At 49.7% G+C, this 21350-nt stretch overlaps 1 protein-coding gene across 16 annotated transcripts in view; it reads right to left on the reverse strand.

The window, feature by feature from the left end:
- The window catches only part of MBNL3 (muscleblind like splicing regulator 3), a 100783-nt gene that overhangs the window by 55612 nt on the left and 23821 nt on the right, over positions 1-21350 (reverse strand). For 11 of the 16 annotated variants that reach the window (XR_004777808.2, XR_004777805.2, XR_004777811.2 and 8 more), the window contains one exon: positions 9289-10264. The exons of 4 other annotated variants lie outside the window; for them this stretch is intronic. Coding sequence is in view for 7 of the 12 variants with exons in the window: in XM_035541139.2 (XP_035397032.1) it covers positions 9289-9462 (174 nt within the window). In the remaining 5 variants the exon portion in view is untranslated. Of the gene's footprint in view, positions 1-9288; positions 10265-10346; positions 10413-21350 lie in introns of those variants that run through there. One more of the 16 variants, XM_035541140.2, reaches the window with a different exon arrangement.

Raw genomic sequence — 21350 nt, forward strand, 5'->3', positions numbered from 1 at the left:
TGGAGCTCAAGCATAATACAGGAAACAGCACAGAGCCACACCAAGGTGCCAGCTTCAGACAGAAGTGAAAATGCACTTCGAGGTTAAAATCCACCAGCCCAGAATCACAGCCTCCAACTCTTCTGGTGGTGGGGACAGAGTAACCAAGTCACTGAAAGCCAACACCAAGGCCAGACACTGAGCAGATGTTCAGAGTCAGATGTCAGAAGTGCCAAGGCTCCTGAGAGCGCAGATCACCACTCCTTTTGTGCCACGTCCTTTATAGCGCACGGACAGTAGAAATATTTTACCCCCTTAGCACGTTAGCTAGAGTTAAGCAGAATAGTTTCCCTTCTGTTGCAGGAGAGAGGGCTTTCAATAACAGGCAGTCTTGTTTGCAGAACTAACCGCATTTGACAGCTATTCATTTAGACAGAGTCAGGTTTTGAAATGCTTACTCAGTCAGGACATCTAAGACACCCAGAGTCTCGTTACTACAGTAGCTCAACTCCACTCGGTCTTCTAAGGCATTTTCTTTGTGTTGCTTCTGAGAGGTCAAGAAGTGCAATTAGGCACGGAGACCGGCACTGCAACACTTTAAAGCAGGCTGCAAGGCTTCGAATGCTGTTTTTCCAAATCCTTGGCTTTTCCTTTAATCAAAAGGCCATCGTTTGACACAGTAGGAGAGAGTAAATGGGACAAGAAGTGGTCACTGCACGGTTCTCTGCGGTTTTAAAAACAGCAATAAAACAACATTAATAAGCCATAAATAAAACTGTGCTTGTATGGGGGCAACATTCACCCAAGTGCCTCAAATTCATTTATTTTAATACCAGCTTAACAATATTTATAGGGGCAGGTTTTCAAAGAGCTCAGCTCCTCACTTGGAAATCTAACCACTTATTTAAATGTTCTGTGGGAGATGTCAGACTATGGGCTCTCCAGAAAACCTGGCACATCTTGTTTGTATTTGTTTCAAAGCTTCCAAACAGCCCAATTACATAAACACACATTACTGCACCCTCTTTCAGATGAGTGAACCAAGCAGCAGAATGCTATCGTCAGCAAAGGGATTACATCAAACCGATGCTACACTACTGAAGAAATCCACCAACTCCATGTGCTCGTTCGGTGTCGTTCTCCTTGAAGGAATCTTCCACCCTCTTCCCTGCAGCCAACTTCATCAGGCTAATGCAATCAAGAGAAATAGCTGGGTAGATTTGCTGACGAAGCAGCAAGGCGGGACACCATGCCCAAGTGTGGCTCCACATTTACAAGGATCCTATTTGCCCCAACCCCCTCTGGGGACAGGGACTTGCAGGTTTGGGGCATCTATTTGAATCCCAGCATCAGCCGCTGTTACGGACCAGGGCTAGAAGAAGGAAGGCTTGAACCTCCTTCCCCATGTGGATCTGGCGACGCTGCAGGTTACATGACAGTGCACGCTGAGGTGCCAGAGCTCACTTTAGGCACAACCAACCCCTCTGCACTCCCTTGGCCAGCTCCTGCCTCTGACTCACAGACACACAAGGGTAAATGTAAAAGCTGCTAGAGCTTGCCAGCTGGGCCTTAGAGCCCCATCTCTCTCCTTTCAGTGCAGAGACAGCCCCTGGGGCTTGCCGAGCACAGCGTTGCATTTGCGCCGGGTCACAGGCACTGAGCTCGTACTTGCACATCCGAGCAGAGCTGGCAGGACTGTGAGCTCCGAGAGCATGTGTGAAGAAAGCTCTCCTGAACTGGGAAGCCAAAGGTAAGAGAGGAAACTACAGGCGGTTCCTCCCCTTGCATAAGGGCTGAGAGGACCATTTCCCTCTCTCAAAACCTGATTCAACAGCTCACTTCAGCACAAGGACTTCATCGCTTTCCACAGTAATTCTGAACCGCTTAAAGTCAGACTTAAGTATTTCATGCAACTGGAACGTCGGTCTGGAGGGCTTTGCCCTTACAAAAGGGAAGGAAGACTCAGGAGCAGGAGATGGCATGCCATGGCCCATGCAACACTGCAATATGCCCATAAAAGGTTTCAAAATGTATGTGCTTAAGCGGACGCCGTAACTCAGAAGGGTTTAGAGTCACATCCCAAAAGAATTTCTCTCCTGCTTTTTTAGGCAACTGTGAGCAGCAGTCAGCACTTTACCATCATCTTCCCAACCAGAAAACCAAGGTTACTCTTGGCTGATACTAATAATGTAAATGCTGCTGGCTTTATCCTTTTGGGATAGCGGTTTGCTCACGCCACGGGGACAAGATCAGGACATTTTGAACTGCAGACAGGAGCAGAGGCCCCGCATTGCCAGGGCTGGCTGATGAGGGGGGGAGAGGTCGGCAGGAAAATCCCACTGTTGAATTTGCTTGGCCTGTCTCCCCTAAGAGGCTGGCCTCCAAAGTGTGGTCTCAGGACAAGTTTGTTGCCACGGCTCTGCCTTCCAACATGTTCAAGGGAAAATGCAAACACATCTGAGAAACTCTCCCAAGGAAAAGTTATAAAAAAAATAATCATGTACCTAAATGACAAAAGAAAACCACGGAGGTCTTGTGTGGCTCCTTGCACCAAGACCACCTCAGGGGCCTAGCCCTCAAGTGCAAGTCTGCACCCACACCTCTGCCAGCCTCTGAACCTGACCCAAGGACACCACATGTGAGAGCAGCACCCCAAATTCAGGCAACTGTACACTGCCATACACAGATCTGCTCGGCATCTCCCTGACGAGTTAAATCCCAGCGTAACAGCAAGCACCAAGCCTGCCAAGCACCCGCTGCAAAGCACGTGAACTCCTGGGAAAGCAAGCACCCAAAATCCACCCTCCACAGGTATAAGAGTCTGGGGCCATTCAGGCCAAGTTGGCATACCAGGACCAACGCTTTCAGGAAGAAGTCGCCCAAACCTAATCAGTTAAGAAAGTGTGAATCTCCGGGAATCCCCAAGAAGCCCTCTACACTAGGATGGGGTCTCGCTTCTCAGTTTCCACCAGAGCTACTTGATACTCTCAATATTTCCTCTGCTCTTCTAGCAATGAACTAAGAAGGGAGCACCCCCCCAGCGTAGCACCAAAACTAGACTATGTACAAGGAAATCTATGGACATCTTGTCTTTCTTGTCATGTTATCCTTGGACAACACCAGCTTTTTACAAGCCACATATCCTTGGAAACATAAAGGCCAAGATAAAGCATTCCCTGCTCAGTCTGCTCAGCTGCAGAAGGACCCAGTGGAGATAAGGACAGGGCTAACCCCTTCTCCCTCCATAGCGTGCCTCAAAATCACCTGCTTGCTATAAAGCACAGACAAGAGATTCCTGCCAAAGGCTCTGCCTTACATCTTTGCAAATAGCTGCAATGAATAATGCCTTCCTGCCCCTTGCCGTCCGTCACTGTTCTGCAGAGTCAGCAGGTAACACAGGTCTGTTTCCAGTTGCTTTAAGTTCCCCGTCCAGCACCTTAACAAAAAGCCAGGACCAAGGGGATTTCAGCTCAGATGTTCAACTTGCTATTCAGCACCTAAGGCACACTGTCCTCCAGCTAACCCTGCTGTAGAGGTACAAACCTATGGCAGAGTAGCAAGAGGACAGCTCAGGACAGCATCCTTTTAAACCATCAGAGCAAGATTCACCAGCACACACAGGTGTGTGATGCCAGCTTCCGCTGTCAAAACCAGAGCGGCACTTCAAGCAGAAGTGACTATTTTGAGAGAAATACATTAACAACAGCTCCTATAAATATAAACTTAGTCTAAATACATTTCTCCCTCTTCCAGATATTTGATTCACTAGAAAAAAAAAGGCACTTAAAGCGTGCCATAAGACTTGCAAGCATCCAGACGAGACACCGAGTGTCAACAGCATGCTGCTGCAAATCTGTCTTATCATCAAAAGCTGCCACTACCCAGGTAAGTGACTTAACTGATGGGAAGTACAGGTTTCTCCCAAAGGTAACTTGGCTTAAAGTTGTTCACCTGACTTATTTGCCCCTTCATCATGTTGAGCTGAGATACACAGTCAGGGTCTCTCCAAAAATATCTCTATGGCTTTGTTTGCTTTCTTCCTCTCTAAGAGTGTAACCATATGCTAAGTTTAGTGGGCGTTTTCAGTTGTTTGCCAGTTTGTAGCTTATTTCAGCTGAAAAGATTTGATTGCAAATCAGTAACAATCAGAAATAGTTCTAATGAAGTCAGCATAAAACAAGTACGAATTAGCATGGAAACTGTAAGGAACAACCGCAGGTACTCCAGCGTCAGGCCTAGACACAGTCAGCTTTTCAGGTTGCTGTGGGACTTTGAATACTATTACCAGACAGTGACCTCTTTTAGAGAGCAGAGGATTTAAACAAAACTGTATTACTGATTTTATGCATGTTCACAGACAACTTTTCTTTAGAATTTCATTGAAACACCTAGCGGCTTTATGAGTATTTTTAAAGTTGATCTCCTCAAGTCAAAATTCATAACGCTAAAACTTTCACCACACAATCTTTTTTCTTTCAAAAGCGCTCTTCAAAACTTTAATCTGCATACGGAAACACCTATTTATAAAGCAAATTCGAACAAAATAAAAAAACCACAAAGCTAGGCTTGTATTTTTTTTAAACCATGAGGCCACGATGCAGATGCCCAAACTACGAGCAATACAGATTAAAGCTTCTTTGACCACCTGGTGCGTATCACCCACATATTCTTTAAATACCACCTCACTATCTACTAATGCTCTTTCTATCAGCTTACTGCTTATCAATTTGTGTTTCAAGCAAACCTTTTTTTTTTTTTCCTTTTTCTTCCTGCCATCCTTAGAAGCCGAAGAACACAACTAACGATTTGCTGGCCAGTGAACTAAGAAGCAGACAGGCTCATACTGCGGCTGCCTGATCCCATCTGAATAGGAAGGTTAATGACTCCATGAGCACTTGCAGCCAGCCCACCACAGTGCCATGACGAGCCTTTGTAGGAACTGCCATGAGCCAGCAAACCATGTCCTGACCCTTATAAAAACCACCAGCTATGCATGGGCCAGGGCATACCGAGCCTGGGAGAAAAGCTGATGAACGAACACAAAGGGCATCTCAGTTTACAGCGACGACAGTACAGTCTTCTCCTTTGCTCAAATGTTATTTTCTACTTTAGAGCTTCTTAAACAAATGTTCCTTAGCGAAACATAACAGACTTCACGCCACCTCACCAACTAGCAGCTGGGGTTGGAGGGGGAAGGTGGCGGCAAGGTCTTCCCTCTGGAAAAGGATGAGCCCATGGTGGTGTTGTGAAATGAGTCTGCTGCTGTCTGTACCGACGTCCCTGCATGTGAAGGGCACCTCACGAAGACCACCTCTTTCTTCTTCAATGGCACTGTTAAGTAATGCCCAAGTGTCCTCGTGGGACCTGCCCAGGGGGTACTGCAGGGCACTGGCCACTGCCCAGCTGCCTCCGTGCTCCCTTCTGGAACGGGGCCGGCACGGCTGCAGCTGGACTGGGTACCCCGAGCTGCCCTTCACCAAGCAGGGCAGACTTGCCCTTCCATTCAGGCAAATTAATTCAAATAACACTGTTCCTAAAGACTAATGGGGGGGGGGGGGAAGCGTGAGTAGAGAGTGAGAGATCTCTTGGCATCTCATTCAAATCTGTGAACAGCTTCTCACAGGAACTATTTTTAAATTTCGTATCAATCTGCTTGAGAAAGGTTCCTTCTGTTGCCTACAAATGTGCAAACTCCCCCTTCGAAGAACCACAGTTCCAGGACAACAAGATCCAAGCCCTGCACTTACAACCTAATCAAGACCCAAATATTTCACGACCAAAGCTCTTCACAACTGCACATCGCTCCCGCAGAGCGCGTGCTGGTGAATCCCAGCGGTGCATCAACGAAGCCCCTGCATTGCCTCACCGCGAGTCCTGTTTTGGTTTGTTTTTTTACGTGCTTACAGGTAGCACACCCTCACACGTGAGCCAACCCACAGCAAAGCGTTCTGACTACTTCTGGAAGCACTGCTGCTCTTACCACTGCGACAGAAGCAGAACTGCCGTGTGAGACTGGGGAAGGAAAAAACAAAAGAGATGCAGTAAGCGTATAGATGCTGTGCGTGACCTGACCAGGGAGGTGAAACCATTGTATGCTGGGTTATCAGGAGTTCCTGTATGAACGCATTGTTCGGGCTTGAGAGGTCTGTGAGAAAAAACAAGCAGCAGCACTACACAATGGATGCAGATAAGCAACCTCTGAACAAAGCCCTGGGCGACTGCAAGACAACGGGAAAACTTATTAGCGGCAAGCATCCTATATCCTGTCTCCAATAAAGCAACACAGATGTTCGGCTAATGCAGGGCGTGAAAAGATGAAAAGAGCACTAAGCAGTCATAAAGCCCTCCGCAGGAGAGGAGAGGGTTGGTGTTCAACAGCTGTCGGAGGGGAAGAGCAATTGTGCACACAGAGATGTGCACAGGACGGGCAGGGAAAAACCTCCCTGTAACAGGTCTGAGAATGCAGCAGCGTTAACGGGGGGGCCTCGGCACAACGCTGGGCCAACCCTGGGGTGGGCCGGAGGACTGACAATCCTCCCCCCCCCCGCAGGCAGCAGCATGGTGAGAGACAAAGACGAACTTCTACGCATCGCAGCCACTACCAGGGAATAGTTATGCGCCCAGGCAGCGGAGGCGGTTACAGCTCTGGACATGCGCGTAACGCTGCCCTGGCCGCCGGTAAGGGAGGCCGCTGTTATGACCACAAGCCCCTCGATACCACTGCAAACAGGGCTGGAGCCGGGCTTGCCAGGGCCGAGAACAGAAAGACTATTGTTCGGGCGTTTAGTCACCAGGGCGGTTATCTCCGCTGGGAAACGGGCGGTGCGCGTTCACACATCCACCTGGCCACCCTTGTTAGCCTGCCACGAGGGCCGGGAAAGCAGGCTGCGGGGTTGGGAGCTGCACCCTTCAGCGGGATGGCAGAACCAGGCTCTGCCCAACGAGAGCACCTGGACCCACGGGGCTACACAGAGGAGCTGTGGGGTGGAGGAAGGGCGGGCTGCGGGGGGGGAAGAGGAGGTGCAGAACTAGCCCCCCCCCCCCCCCCCCCCCCCCCCCCCAACCCCTGGCCATGTGCTGAACGGTCTGCTCTCTGCCAGCTGTAATTCCTGGGAGGCAGAGCTGCTGGCCCTCCGCAGGGCTATCGTAAGCCTGAAAAATCTGGAGAACCTGTTCCCATGAAAATTCAGGCCCCATAACCAGCGCACACTGGGCATCTGCTACTGCGTCAGGAGAGAACTGCAATGAGAACATAATTAACAGCCGGTTACAGAGGAAACAAGCTGAGCTGTAGAAGACCATACCAATAGAGCCGACAGATTTTTTTTTCCTCTTTTTCCCCCTTTTCAACACGGTGTTCCCCATCGCATTCCTCAGTGCTGATGCGGGAGAAGCGCATGCTCTTGCCAGCAGCAGGGATTTGAACGTGAGCTGTGAATTACACGTGTCCTGCACATCCCGCAGCCTGAGCTGCGCAGAGGAAGAGGAAGGAGCAGCACAGAGAGCCTGGGCGCGTCACGAACACCGTGCTGCAACCAGTGCACGCGGGGAGTCGCCGTGCGCTGGGCACTGCTTTCAGGGTAGCTCAGTGCCAAGCCGAGAGGGGTGGCTACGCAGTGGATGCCCCCCTCAGAACGCTGCAAGCATTGGGCAGGTGCTGCAAAGGACGTGGTAACATCTTACATGGCATTCCAGCACTCCTTTCAGTTCACAAATGAATGCTGTAAAACGTAAACATATTAATCTCCGCATTCAAAATATCTGCACTGCCACTGGCTACAATTCAAGAAGTTTCAAGGGCATAAAGAACATTACTTTTTCCCCCCTCTGATAAAGAATATTTCTGTCTCTTACTGTCAGCAGGCCAACAATGTAAATGAACATTTGAAAGTCACTGTACAACTAAGTCATTGTATACACTCAGATTAAAAAGAGCAAAACCAAATGCAAATAGGAAGCTTGAACTTCTTGGTAAAAGGGAACAGAAGTGAAGCTATGAAGAAGCCACAAACAGTAATAAAATGGGTAAGCCCATGTTAGACCAGATCCAGTCCTGGTCTGAACCTGCACATACATAATTCCACCAGTTCTGTTAGTCATTGTGCTCGTAAAAATAAACCCAAAGCTTTTCAAGCAACAGTTGAAGTTCAAGGGAAAATTTTTAAGCTGATAAAATTTACCAGATTCCTTTTAGATATTCAAACAGGTTAATTACTCAAATCAAAACATTAAACACAATGTCAAGAGTTCTCAAAAGCAATCACTTATCCGTGACATCTCAAGGTTTTTATCATCCTAGTTAAAACACCTTTGAGGGGCCCCACTTTCAGGGGAGAGGGAAAAAAAAAAGTTCCTTTCCAGAGACCTCCAGTGAAGTGCCCCAGAGAGTGTCCCCTGTCAACCCGCCCTGACTCAGAATCTGACTATTTCAGAAGTTTTGAAAGTTACCCCTGGAACTGCGACAGTGACAAGCAACCAAGAACCATTTACTCCCTGCAAAATTGACTTTACAAAGATGATCACTAGCAAAAAGGCTCAGCTCTAACTTAGACAATACTAGCGGAACAATCATGTTTTAATATCCTTTGCAGAATGCATTTTCCCAACAACCATTTTTTCCCTGTGAGCACCACTCTCCAAATATTTTGCCTGTTCCTCATCTACAGGACAGTGGTAGAGTGCAATTGCAACTCCGTCTCCAGGAAATACACATAAAGCTGATTCATTATCTTGAAATGCTGCTTTTATTTCTGCTCATTAAAAGCACATTTCAGATCCCTGCACTGAATACATAGCCAATGTGCTCTGGACACAAATTAAAGCACTGGGTTTCAGTTCTCTACTTTTCTCATTTCAGTTTCATTTGCTGCCCACATGAATTCTCCATTTCAAGGAGAACTGTATCAGACCTGAGGTACAAATCAGAAAATGCTCTGGATGAAATCCTCTTTTTCCTTCTCTCTCCCCCTGTGATCTCTGACACTTCATGCAATTGCACCTGATGTCAGACTCAATCAAAACAGAACTGCTGCACAGTCTCCCCCCCATCACTTTTTTCTACTATCACTACGATTTCTAAACAAAAAGCTGTCTGAAACTTCCAGTTTTTGAATGAGACCGAACAAAGGAAAAGCAGACTCCTGGCTAACCTAGATTTCGGGAGTTACATCCCACACCAACAGCAACCTCTCCGCAGAAACGGAACAAAACCCAGTTGTTCTATACATCCCATATCCCAGCACGCCGAGTGATTCAGAAGAGAAGGAAAGCAAGTGAGCTTAGGTAATGCATGTGTTAGACAGTCCTCACCTTTAGGGAGTCAAAGCAGGCAATAACTCGACCATTTTCCACATGGCAACTCCGTGACGGGTGGGCGAACTTGCACTCTGCATCAGACCGAGAACAAGTACCTCTCTGAAACTCTCGACACACTTCTAATGTCAGCCATTTTGTATCACGAACCAGGGAGACGTTTACAGCCATATTAAAAACAAAATTAAAATGCAAGCAATCACACCCTTCTTTAGGGCAATATTTACTGCTGATCTTTTTTTTCTTTTTTTTTTTAAAAAAAGGGTAAAAAAGTGAATTCAAGTTAAACGTGAAGAAATAACTAACTTGTTGCTTTGGTAGAACTCCTATTCATCAGCACTTAGGTTTTCATTTAAGTCAAATCGTGTTTGTTTAAACAAGAATTAAACATAAAGCCAATCATAAAATAGAAATCTTATCAGAACAACTGAAAATCAAATTAGAGGCCAGCTCCTAAAAGTGCAATTGTAGAAGTTAAAATATAAGTGTTATATTTTGTGCCACTGCCTAAGTTACTTGAAAATAACTGGCAGACTTTCAAAAGAATTCTGTGCTCTCCAGTTAATGGTTTCAATTATTCTTGCAAAAAGCATATGCTGCTGGCAGCACTTCAGTTTGTGGAATGGTCTCGGTCCTTAGGGGGAAAACTTTTTTTTTTTCCTTCTTTTTCTTGCTTCTAAAAATTACGGTTCACGAGCATCAAAACAAGCAGAAGGATGTTAGATTTTTTTTTTCTCCTTTTTTAAAATATTTGCTACATACTCGGGGAAGAAAAATGGCTGAGCAAACTGTGTGTAAATGGGGAGCAAAAAAAAAAAAAAAAAAAAAGGAAGAGGATGGATGAGTTGCCGTCAGGGTATGAACTGCAAGCAACGCCAAATTAAAAAGAAAGGGGGGCGAAGGGGGAAGAGAGAGGCAGCCCTAGACAGAAATCCAAGCAGCGGTGGCTTCAGGAAAGGCACTTTTCAGCAACCTGCAGGAAAAAGAGAAATAGAATCAGCTACAACAAGACAATCGCCCCCTTTCCGAACTCGAGCTGTAAGCAGCAGCCGTACTCGCTGGCGAGGGGCTCCCCAGGCACTGGCAGTGCGGCACCGCGCAGTCAGCCATTGTAGAGGGAAAGGGCATTTCCCACACGAAGCTGCGCATGGGAGGAGGAAGCAACCAATTAGATTTACTGTTGCAGCAGAAGGTCTGGGCGGCCACCCAATAAAAGAGAAGGTTTCACATCGATCCCTTCTGGCAGACGTTCATTTTTGTGCCCGCTGCACAGAAAATGCCTTAGCCCGACGCCGCCGGCACCACCAGGACACGGCTCGGCGGCGGGCACTGGGCACCGGGCACCGCTGGCTGCTGCCAGCCCCGCTGGGCCACCGCCCGCCCGCCCACCCACGCACCCACCCAGCGACCCCAGTGGGCACCCCACACCCCGACACCCGTGGCTGCGACCCCCCGACTGCCTGCGCGCCTCCGCCAAGAGGCGGCCGGCCGGGAGCGGCACCAGCGGGCAGCCCTTCCAGACAAAGGAGGAATATTTCGCCGCTCGGTCTTTCTTGATATGTGTATTTTTTCCATTCGTCTTCCCCCCTCCTTCCCCCTTCTGTAGGAAGCGTGCTGGCAGGAAGAGCAGCCGGTGGCTCTCTTGTATACAAAGCAGAAGGAGCTGCTACAGCTCAGCCCGCCGACTGCTCCGAGGTGCTGCGTTTAACCCGTTGCTGGCGGCGGCACTGCTCCAGCAGCGGGCTCGGACGCCCCCTGAGCACGAACTACCAGTTCCCATGTGCCTTCTATAAATTCGGAACCTGCAGAACAAAAAGCAAACCTGACGGGGAAACTTGAGCCACGCGCAAGGGGAAAACATTAACTCGCTGTTCACAGCCGTACTTCTCTGCGAGACTAAAGACAGCTCTGATTGCTCCAATCCCAGCAACCTGCGTTATACAGCGAGCAATTCCCAGAACAGCCCTATTCAAGGTGTCCTTGGCATCCACCGAAACGTTAAGCCATCCTTAAGAGTTTTCCACTCTCATATTTGAGGTACCACCGCCATCTGATAGGACCGGGCTGCTTCCGAGTCCCCCAAATCCAGCCCTTCATCCTTCTGAAGTGCTGCCGTTCCCCCTTGCAGCCACTTAACGGGTGCAGCGTGTTGCTCGTGTGACCGCTATTAAGACTTCAAACTTCTGCAGAGGAGCCTTCAACTACAAGAAAAGGAAGCTTAAATTCCTCTTATTATTGGTGTGTTGTTGCAATTAACGCTGATTGGTAACTGAAACCTACTGGAGCTGGAACAGTCAAACAATGCTACCGAGGAAGGAGTGTGGGAAGATGCTGTCATCAGCTGTAGGGGGTGGGGCAGGGAGGCTGTTTGATTCATGGATTGAATTATTTCACATTAAAAACAACATTGGCTAAACCTACACTACAAGTATTGTCTAGGCTAATTAGAGTCAAGTTCAGAACAGAAACTGCCCAGACCTCTGCGTTCAGGACGGCACCCTCAGCACAACGATTCAGCGAACCCATGCTTCTGGAAAGACCTCTGCATTTTTGCACATCAGGTGGGGAACAGACTGCAAAGATCAGATTTGCTAGGCATGTCTTAAACTTCAAAGCAAAGGAAAAAAGCGTATCTAGCCACGCACACGTCTTCTGGGTTTCGTAAGAAACAGAGATGCTCTCAATCAATTCTGATTTTGCGAGCGGGGCAAATCTATACGTGAATCCCCCTCGCTGATCTCTGGGCTCCCAGTCCAAATGAGCTCAGCACACAGGAAAAGCTGTGCTAAAACTTTGTGCAGAGAGCTAGGGACAGGCTGGGTGCAGCTCTTCAAAACGAGCCAGAACAGGTCAAATATGGGTGGGGATTAGAAGGAATGCTCTCAGGAGCTGTTCCGAGCAGACTGAAATCTTGTGGATGAGCTGCCTGTTCCGCAGCCTCACACTCCTGGGGAAGCGAGGCTCTGAACTTCACACAGCTACGGCCGGGTGTACAGGCAGCGCTGCAACTGCCACTTCCTAGCACCTCCGCCCTGAGAAATCCCTACGGCCACAACAAAGGAAGCGTTCACCTTGCTGTCGCCCGCGTAACTCAGGAACACACGTGTGCACGCACGGGCTTTACAGGCACACGGGTACACGCGTGCAGTAAGCTGCTCTGAGAATCCTCGCGATGAGGAGAAGCACGTTAATGGAAGGTAAGTCACGTGAATCCTAGGAAACGCTAAGCTACAGAGACCAAAACACTCAGATACACGTGACACGACTGATGTTTTCTCTTCCAACCGTTACGGAAAAAAAAAAACCACACTACGAAGAAACACTTGTTGATGTTCTGCTGATGGAAACAGAAAGGGGACCCCTGCCCCACGCCCTGCAGAAGAGCACAACGGTCTGCTCAACAGGCAAGAGCAGGACACAAGGAATACTCGGTGCCACGGGAACCACCCAGCTCTGCAGGCGGGCAGGCTGCCATCTCAGACCCTAGCACGAGGGCTCCTGTACTGGGGGAGCTAAATAAATCACGTTAACACCAGGACATCAGTTCTGCTGCCTGCTTGACGAAGGGGAAAGCACAGGCGAGGCGCACGCTGCCCCGGCTCGCTCGCTTGTTACGCGCTCAGGAGAGCGCACACGCTTCACTCCGAGCACACCGACGGGCTGGCTGGGACGGAGAGAGCTGAAGCCTGTACCTAAGTGCTTCGCTGAATCGGGGCCTAAATAAATGAATCTGGTTCCCAGGTTTATTGAGGCCGGGAGAGCAGCAAGCGCAGACAGAAGTCATCGTGTTCAGGCTTACGCGCTCGCGGCCCAGAGGAGTACGAGCTAGGATTTTCTGCAAGTCAACAAATACGGTTCTGTCAATGTTTGGATTATTGCAAATTCCCTCTCCATGTGGCCACGGGGAAAGCCTAAAACGTGTGCTTTCTAGGCTGACATCACACAGAGCCTTCGTTACACTGCAGTGAGACTCCGTGCAGGCAGCCAGAAGATAAAAACATCTGACAGAAACCCACCCCTGACGCTACGGAGTTTCACTTCCCTGCGTTTCAACTCCTGGCAGCAAACAATTGCAACCATTCTCACCGCGATACACCTTTACACCGCTGTATTACCCTTTCTTTTGGAATTGGCATTTCAGTCACTTTGTTCTCCCACTCACTTCAAACAGGAGGAATACAAGCATCCATGCCAAAACCAACATAACGAGGTTACAAAGTAGCTCCACAAAACACTGGCTTCGTTAGCTTGCAGGAAATACAACAAAGGGTAGGTGCTGCCTTTTGAACCCTTCCCAGCGCTGCTGCTCAGCAAGCCAGATTTGTCTGGCAGAGCTCAGCTCCTCCACTACCAGATGGACCGAGCCCGTTGCAACTGCAGCAGCAGCAAAGCTGGAGAAAAAAAAGCAGCAAAAGAGAGAAAGGCCAGTGTTTTTTTTATCCCTTTAAGGAAACAATAACCCTAGCGCCCCTGCTCCAGGGCCTCTTGCTGGGCCAGGCGCTAATTGCCTGAAATGCAGCAGGCCAGGGGCTTGCTCCAGATGTCAGACCCAGTCCTGCGGCTACCGAAGGGAACAGGACAAGGGCAGTGCGATGAGCGAAGGTCACGCCGGAGCCTGCCTCTGGCAGGACCGAGATGCCCTCGCCGCTTGAGGTAACGTGAGGACAAGCGTATTCACTCAACGGTTGAACTCCTCCTGCTTTCCACGAAACCGATCCCCTTCCACTGCCACCCCCCGTGGATGTCAGCTCATGAGCGTGCTTCCTGACAGCCAGGTTGGGAGATGGTAGTTTATGCGACAGGGTGGATTCAAGCAGCTTCCATGTATAAAGGATGCTATTTAAGGAGCTGGGGCGGTCTCCCCCACACCGCCCCCCCTTTTTTCTGTTTTTTTGTTTGTTTGTTTTCTCCTGCAGAAATACAAAAGTGACTCGGGAAAAGCAGCAAGGCGGGGTTCCATATTAATTGTCCCTCAACGATTTCCAGGTCACGACTGCTCAGCTGAGAAGCAGAAGTGCTTTCATCCAAGCTGACAGCCCTGGTGAGGGAGAACGGCAGCTATCTCCCTTCAGCTGAAGGGAGCCAGGGCAGACAGTGAGGGGGCACTGGAGCTTTCTCAAAGCCAAGCTCCAGCGATGTTTTCTTTGCTGCAGCCAGCACTCCCCATGCTCCTTTCCTCAACATGAGCCACCAGCACTTACCAGAGGAACGAAGGACACGTTCCCATGAGCCTGAGCTCGGCTCTGTGCTGCCAGACAGCAGCACACCTTCCGCAGTTCTGCGGCTTGCTGTCCCTGAAAGCTCAGACCAAGCCAGCCTGGATGGGTAAATACCTTGTTTCACTGCAGCAACAAACTTTGCTCTTCAGCCAGCAAAACTCCGTTTGGTTTTCTTTCCTATGGCTTTTTCCTCAAAGAACTAAATTCATCTGACAGCACAAGTGACACCGTCACTCTTCAGCCCTTGCACCTGTAGATGATTCTGGAACCTTGGCGTTTCACTGCACTCTGACGGGTGCAGAGAAGCTTAGGGCACCACTCCCGCCTCCTTGGGTAAGCCGGGATGGTGAAACCCCTCCTTCACAGGCTGAAGCGGCATGATTTCAGCGACAAAAAAATATCTTCCAAATAAACGACGTGTTCCTGGAAATACTGCATGGCAAAGAGAAACAGGAACAATAAAAATAGCACGTTGAACTATTTTGTTCTGAAAGAGAAACAAAGGCCTTCAGAACACTGCTACCATCCAACAGGATTTTCGCATACCCATAGAAAACCAAGCCTGAGCATCTTCCCCAGTTCTTTCTTTCTCCTCCACTTTCACAGCAGGAATAAAGAAGGACATGGGAAGCTGCATCTTGTTCTTCAGGGGAACCAAAAGGGCACAGCCAAAGACAAGATTTTGCTGGGGAGTGCCGCACTGGCACATTTATTGGCAGTCATGCATGACAATGCAGGGAGCTTTCACAGTCGGTGAGGGGAAAAACAAAAAATCATGTATCTTCATTCAGGACCTACCAAGCCAGGAACACGATGACATTAGTTCAGTTGTCTGACATCAAAGAAATTCAGTTTGAGCCTCACAAGAGCCCATGGCAAGTGAGGCATTGCCATGACTGGATCACAGAGCAGCTCTGCTTCTCTTGGGAGTGGTTCACAAGTGGAACTGGCAAGGCTGTACCACAAAAAAAAGCCCCGTAAGAACAAGGCACGGATCCTCCACTACTGAAGTCCAGATTAGCAGGGCTCTTACCCTACATCCCATAAAAATCAGCAGCATTCAAGCTGCTGTAGACTCAAATTCCTGTGCCAGTGCCAGCAGCGTGTAGGCAGCGGGCCGGGTGCCACCCCCGGGCCCGCACACCCCGTGTGCTAGGAACAGAGGGATCGGCTTCCCAACAGCTCCTGCTCCTTGCCTCTGCACTTCACGGGCTGCAGGATACAGTCTGAAGAAGGTCCATGTATTTTCTGCCACCTGCAAGAGGTATTTTTTGCTTTCATATAAGAAAATATTCTGTTTATCGCTCTGGCTCTTATACTTTAAAGCAAACACTTTAGGAGCTCAGTAGACACTTTGAATATTTCCTTTGTGAACAGTCTGTACCTGGACACTTTCTCCCTCAGGGAACAGTTTACTTAATTTACGGTAGACCTTCGTAGCTAGCAAAAAAGAGAAAAAAAAAAAAGACTTTTTTTCCTTCTACCAGTTAAACAGAAAGAGCAGACTCTCTACTGCGGCCACGCATGGAAAGTTTCCGTTCAAGGCCTAATGGCAGACGTTGGGGGCCATGAATCACCAAGGATCACACTGTGTGCCCAAGAGCCAGCTTCAGCCCTCATTGCTGTCTGTTCAGAAAAGGACAGACAAACCCAGAAACCACACACACAAATAAAACGCCCCCCAGCGCTGCTGCAACGCAAAAGCCTCACTGACAGGACACAAACCAACGACAGAAGTGGCTGCGCACGACAGCCGGGTGCTTGGGCGTGTAAATACCACACTCAAAGAGCCACCAACAACTCAGCCCTGTTGCCCCACACTCACTCACGTCTATGGCTTGGAGCAACCTTACAGGGTGTGGGTTACCAAGTCACGACCTCTACGGAAAGAGCAGCACGAGGAAAATCCTCCCGTTCCTCAGCGGCTGCAGTCGCACATATCGCACCTTGGAAAGCTTGCCAAGAAGCACCTTGCTAAAGGATTTATGGCACCCCAGAAGACGGACGTGGTGCTCCGCAGGGACAACAGTGCTTTGTGCTGGTGTCCTCGGGAAAATGGATCACCCATCGCTCGCCTCTGGATGCTACACGCTGCTCATAACGGCTCCGGCATGACCTAGGCTGACCTAGGCACTTCTCTTACTGGGAGAAGGACAAAAAAAACATCAGATAAAATAAAGCGCTGTGAGGGAGGGAAGTGCTTCAGTGCAGAGAAAAATATAAATAAACTTTGGGAACTTTATCCTCCATTACACACATGCACTTCTTCGCATTTAAAACCTGCAGCAAACAATCACAGGAAAAATAATTGCCAAATCTAATGAAACATCTGGGGGAAAAAAATTGTTTCTGAAATCTATCATTCTTCCCTGTGGTGCTCCTACTCCCTCAGCCACCTGAAATCCTCATAACCTGTTTTTCTCCATCACCAACCTCCACCACCTCCTGTCCAGTTCAAGTTCAAAGAACACCTCTCCCCTTCGCTCCTGCAGGACTAGCTCTCCTCCAAAATGCTTCCACAGGCAAAAGGCTTACAGCTAGTTGCCGCTAGCTGCTGGGAAATTCTAAGACAAAAAGGTATTACAAACGCATTGCAGTTTAAGGATCTTTTTTGTTTATTTGTTTGCCTCTGAACAAAGCGAGAGAAGCTACCGTGCTGGACCCGCACGTGTGCCTAGCAGAACAAATGCCTTTCCGTAGGGTGTTTCGGGGCCACATGCGGTACAGTGGTTCAAAGGAGACTTCTCCCTGCTTTGCTGAATAGGTTTACTGTTAGAAATAGCAACCCCACCGCCACAGTCATCTTTGTTCTTGCGGGCTTTTGATTTCCTCCTATCAGCTTATTTGGGACCAGGTGGAGGACAGGACCGTGGTGCTCTCTGCTACGAGTGACGGAGACTGCGTGCACCCCGAGGTGAGATACGGGTGTTCCCCAGGGATGCTCTGCTGTGCAGGCAGCGAACCGGGAGCGTTGCTCAAGCATCGTTCCAGCACACGGGAGGCAGCTTCCCGGGACCAAGGGCCAGGGAGTACGTTAGAGCAAGGTGCTTAACCCAAAAGCAGCATTTCCTCTGTTGCACAGAAAACAGCCGGCATGCTGCTGTGAGCTGGTGCTAAAATCCCCTCCACTGCCAGCACCGCTAGGAAGGGGTTAGGACCACAATTACACCATCTGCAAACACAAAAAAAGAAAGGGAAAAAAAAAAAGTTGGCAGGGATCTCTGGAGGTCAGCTAATCCACAGCCCAGCTCAAAGCACAGCCAGCTTCAGAGGTAGATGCTTCCATCTCCAAGCACAAAGAGAGATGTCGCACACAAAGAGAGCTCAATTGAGTCAAACAGATTTACAGAGGAGACAGGAAAGGCCAAGGCTCATTAAGGCTTGTTCCCCACCACGTAATCATAAGAAATAGGATCAAGCAGATGTATCCCACAATCTATCTGATTATCCTGCTCAGTGCTCAAGAAACCCCCAAGGTCCTTGCCAATCAGCTAAGTGTCCGCGCGTGTTTGGGCAGGCCGACAGGGACACGGCTGACGGGAAGGAATCCCTTTACTGAATTGCCCTTTGTGGGATTCTGCTGGCAACAGCGACCTACGAGCCCTTCCTAAGCTTCGAGCACGGCCGCAGCCCCTCAGCCAGACAACGTATGCCGCGGAAGAGCAGGAGTACTGAAATACGAGGCCGGTTGGGTCGTTCGGAGCGCTGCACAGAAGGCCTCGAGCTTCGGGAAGGCAGCAGCCTCACTGCACGGGGCGGGCTCGGCAGGTCTGGTGCCCCACGGGTGCCCCTGCCCACGCGCACGGCCCCGCGCCCCAAACATTCCCACTGCGCAGCCCCGCTGCTCCCCTCTGACCCAGGGGACGGCCTGCTGGGTGCCAGCACTGTGCTCCCCGGCACAGCCGCTGGGTCTCCTCCCCAGGCTCAGCGCTGACGGCCCACTGCACGGGACGGCCACGGGGAACGACGACTTGCACACCTGCAACGCCGAGGGGCGGCGGGTCTTGCAGGAGGGAGGCGAAGCCTCCTCACAAGAAAGAGCTGAGGAAAAATGCTGCAGGGTCAGCACAGTCGTGGCTACGGCTAGCCCGCTCCGGACTTGCCAATTATGCCAAGCCTGGTGCTCCAGGAGATGGATTTTCTCCAAGAGGCAAGCCATTGCCTCCAGGGCAATGACAGGGAGGCATCTCCCTTTCAGGTCTCGTGCTGCACCTCCTCAAAGTGAAATGTGCTCTCAACGTGCACTCCCCCCCGACGTAGATTCACACAGGAACACGTTAGCTGTGCCCTACCTGGTGAAAACAGGTCTGCAGAGAGAGGACACAGCCACCTGGACAGCGGTTTGAATTCTCCCAGCTGGAGGAATTCGCGGAAAACAAAAAATAGTTTTTCTTTTGGCATTCTTTGTACTGAGCGCTTGGATAAGCCGTAAGTAACCTGGCAGCGAACCAGTTTGGTACAAACACAGAGCACCAGAACACAATGCAGTCATCACAAAGCCATTGCTCTGGGCCAGACAGTAATTTTCCCCTTCGCACAGGGCAGGCCTCCAAAGTCTTTATGCTACTACATTCAAGTCCATCCGAATTACACGATGCGTTATAAAATGAGGAGCCATGCGCAATTATGACCGTACCTGTCACTTCTGAGCTACACAGAAGGGCACAAAGCATAGAAAGGTACTGAAGAATCGTTTGTGAAATGATTCGGGACCCAGGAAAAGGAAAGCCTTGAATTATTCCTCAGCTCAAACCCGTAACAGCATCTTCAGGTAGCAAATCAAATATGCAATGACAGAAGGAAATGGAAAGAGAGGCAACAAAAGCATCCAAGATAATTAGGATAATTTCTTTCAGGATTGAAAAAAACATAGAGGAGATCAGGAAAAGCAAACATACCAACAGCTAAGGGCTTACTTTCCACTTCCAAGTGCTAGCGAAAATCTGGAGCAGCCTCGTCCCAAAGCCCCAGAGGCACTATTTTCACACCTGTTGTCGTCACAGGAAAGGTGCTCTAGTCCGCAAGTGCCAGACTCCGGAGACAGAGCCCCAAACCCCACCTCAGCCACGGGCGCCAGCAGCGACACCGGACAAGTTGCTCAATCTCTCTGCAAACGGAGGCCGTTACTTCCTTATCCTCGCCACGACGCTTGGCACGTGAAACCCAGGAACAGCAACTGGGCATTCAGAAACGCCTACGGTAAAGGCTGTGCAAGTACGAGACGAAGCGATCTCTCGGACCCCATGGCCATTACAGCGTGAAACAGGATATAGAAAGGGAGGAGGGGAAGCACGCACACACACCTGCCCCATTAATCCAGCAGGCTGCAACAGGATGAAAGGCATGTCCAACAGCTCCAGTCTTGCTTGCACAGCAATAAACACCCCGCTGGCATGGCAGGGAAGCGCTGCTGCAGCACACGTGGGGGGAAGAGCCAAGCCGAGAGGCACGTGGAAGGTTCAGGTGCCAGTTTTGGAAGTGTACTTCTGGCATCCAGTGCCACCTGCTCGGCTAGGCTCCAGGGGCTGCCCGCCTGGTGTTCCCGTGGGACAGGGAATGGTTGGGGATCTGCACCGAGAGGAGCCAACAGAGCTAAGCCCTGAAAAAAGGCAAGGAGAAGTCAAAGTCACCCTTGAGGCACTTTCCAAGCTGTTTCGAATTAGCGCGTTGGCCTCTCCTGCCTTCCACACACCCCAAAATCTATTATTCATTGCTCTTCATCTCATTGCCAGGTAGATGAATCAACTTCCCAGTGACAGAACACCCTCCCTTGTCTCTAAGATGCCTGAGTCACGGACTTCAGCTGAAGTCCTCAAATCTTCAGTCATCTCACCTTCCCGCATCCACACCGTGACGGCCTCCAACTTCTCCCCCATGGAAGTCTTGGGGACCTGAATTACCTCCAGTTTCCCACGTAGCCCCTGCGGCACTCTTTTCTTCCAGAAAACATCTGACTTAATACGAAACCACTGAATGAGAACCAGGAGGTGGGCTGCGGCTAGCCAGGGTCTGTGTCCAGACGAGCGGTGCCTTCTGCCTGCCCTGTCCTTCCTGCCGGCGCCCTGCAGCCCCCAGCTGCTTCGGGTCAGCAGCAACGTAGACACACAAGCACCCACCCCCGCTTTGTTTGGTGCCTGTCAGCTGACTTTAAAAGCAGCAGACGAAAACTAAACAGGGATATATTCCCCCAAGCCCTGAGCACACACTCAGAACCTCCATCAGCGCGTTTATTTCCTTCCCCTAAGAGAAGGAGCTTGGGCGATGGCAGAGGGAAGAGGGGATAGATGGCAAGAGGAGTCTTTGGTTTAATTGGCTGCTGTTAAGAACATTAGAAGGGTGCTTGAAGGAGAATGATTACGGGCAGAGCGCAGAGGAGGTAATCAAAGGTGTCCGACAAACTGAATTTACGATGTGGCTTAGCAATCCATCACCCGGCTATCATTCCTACGTACGTGCACGTACATAAGCCTCAAACATATACTTAGCTCGGGGGTCTGGAGAAAAAAAGCCTCTTTTCTTGCAACCCCAGGTAGCAGCCACTCTGCTCCTTATAACGTTACAGAAGCTACTTATTTCAAACTGGGGAGGCGAATCAGTTCAGATCTAAAGGACAAAAATTGTTTTAAATTCTTCTAAGTGTGAAGATAACTTTGTTTACAAAATGCATACAAGGGAACATATGCATACAGCACAAACTCAGCTGTGGAAATTTGGCTCCCTGCAATTCCCTGGGATACAGTTGCATTTTTTCCAGAGGAAGTCTAATGGTCTTGTTTGTTTTCACCACTCAGAGGAGTTCAATGAAATTTTCTATTGGGAAAGTCCAATGAGGTCACACCA

This window comes from Cygnus atratus, chromosome 13, assembly GCF_013377495.2.
Source record: "Cygnus atratus isolate AKBS03 ecotype Queensland, Australia chromosome 13, CAtr_DNAZoo_HiC_assembly, whole genome shotgun sequence".
Classification (NCBI taxonomy): Eukaryota; Metazoa; Chordata; class Aves; order Anseriformes; family Anatidae; genus Cygnus; species Cygnus atratus.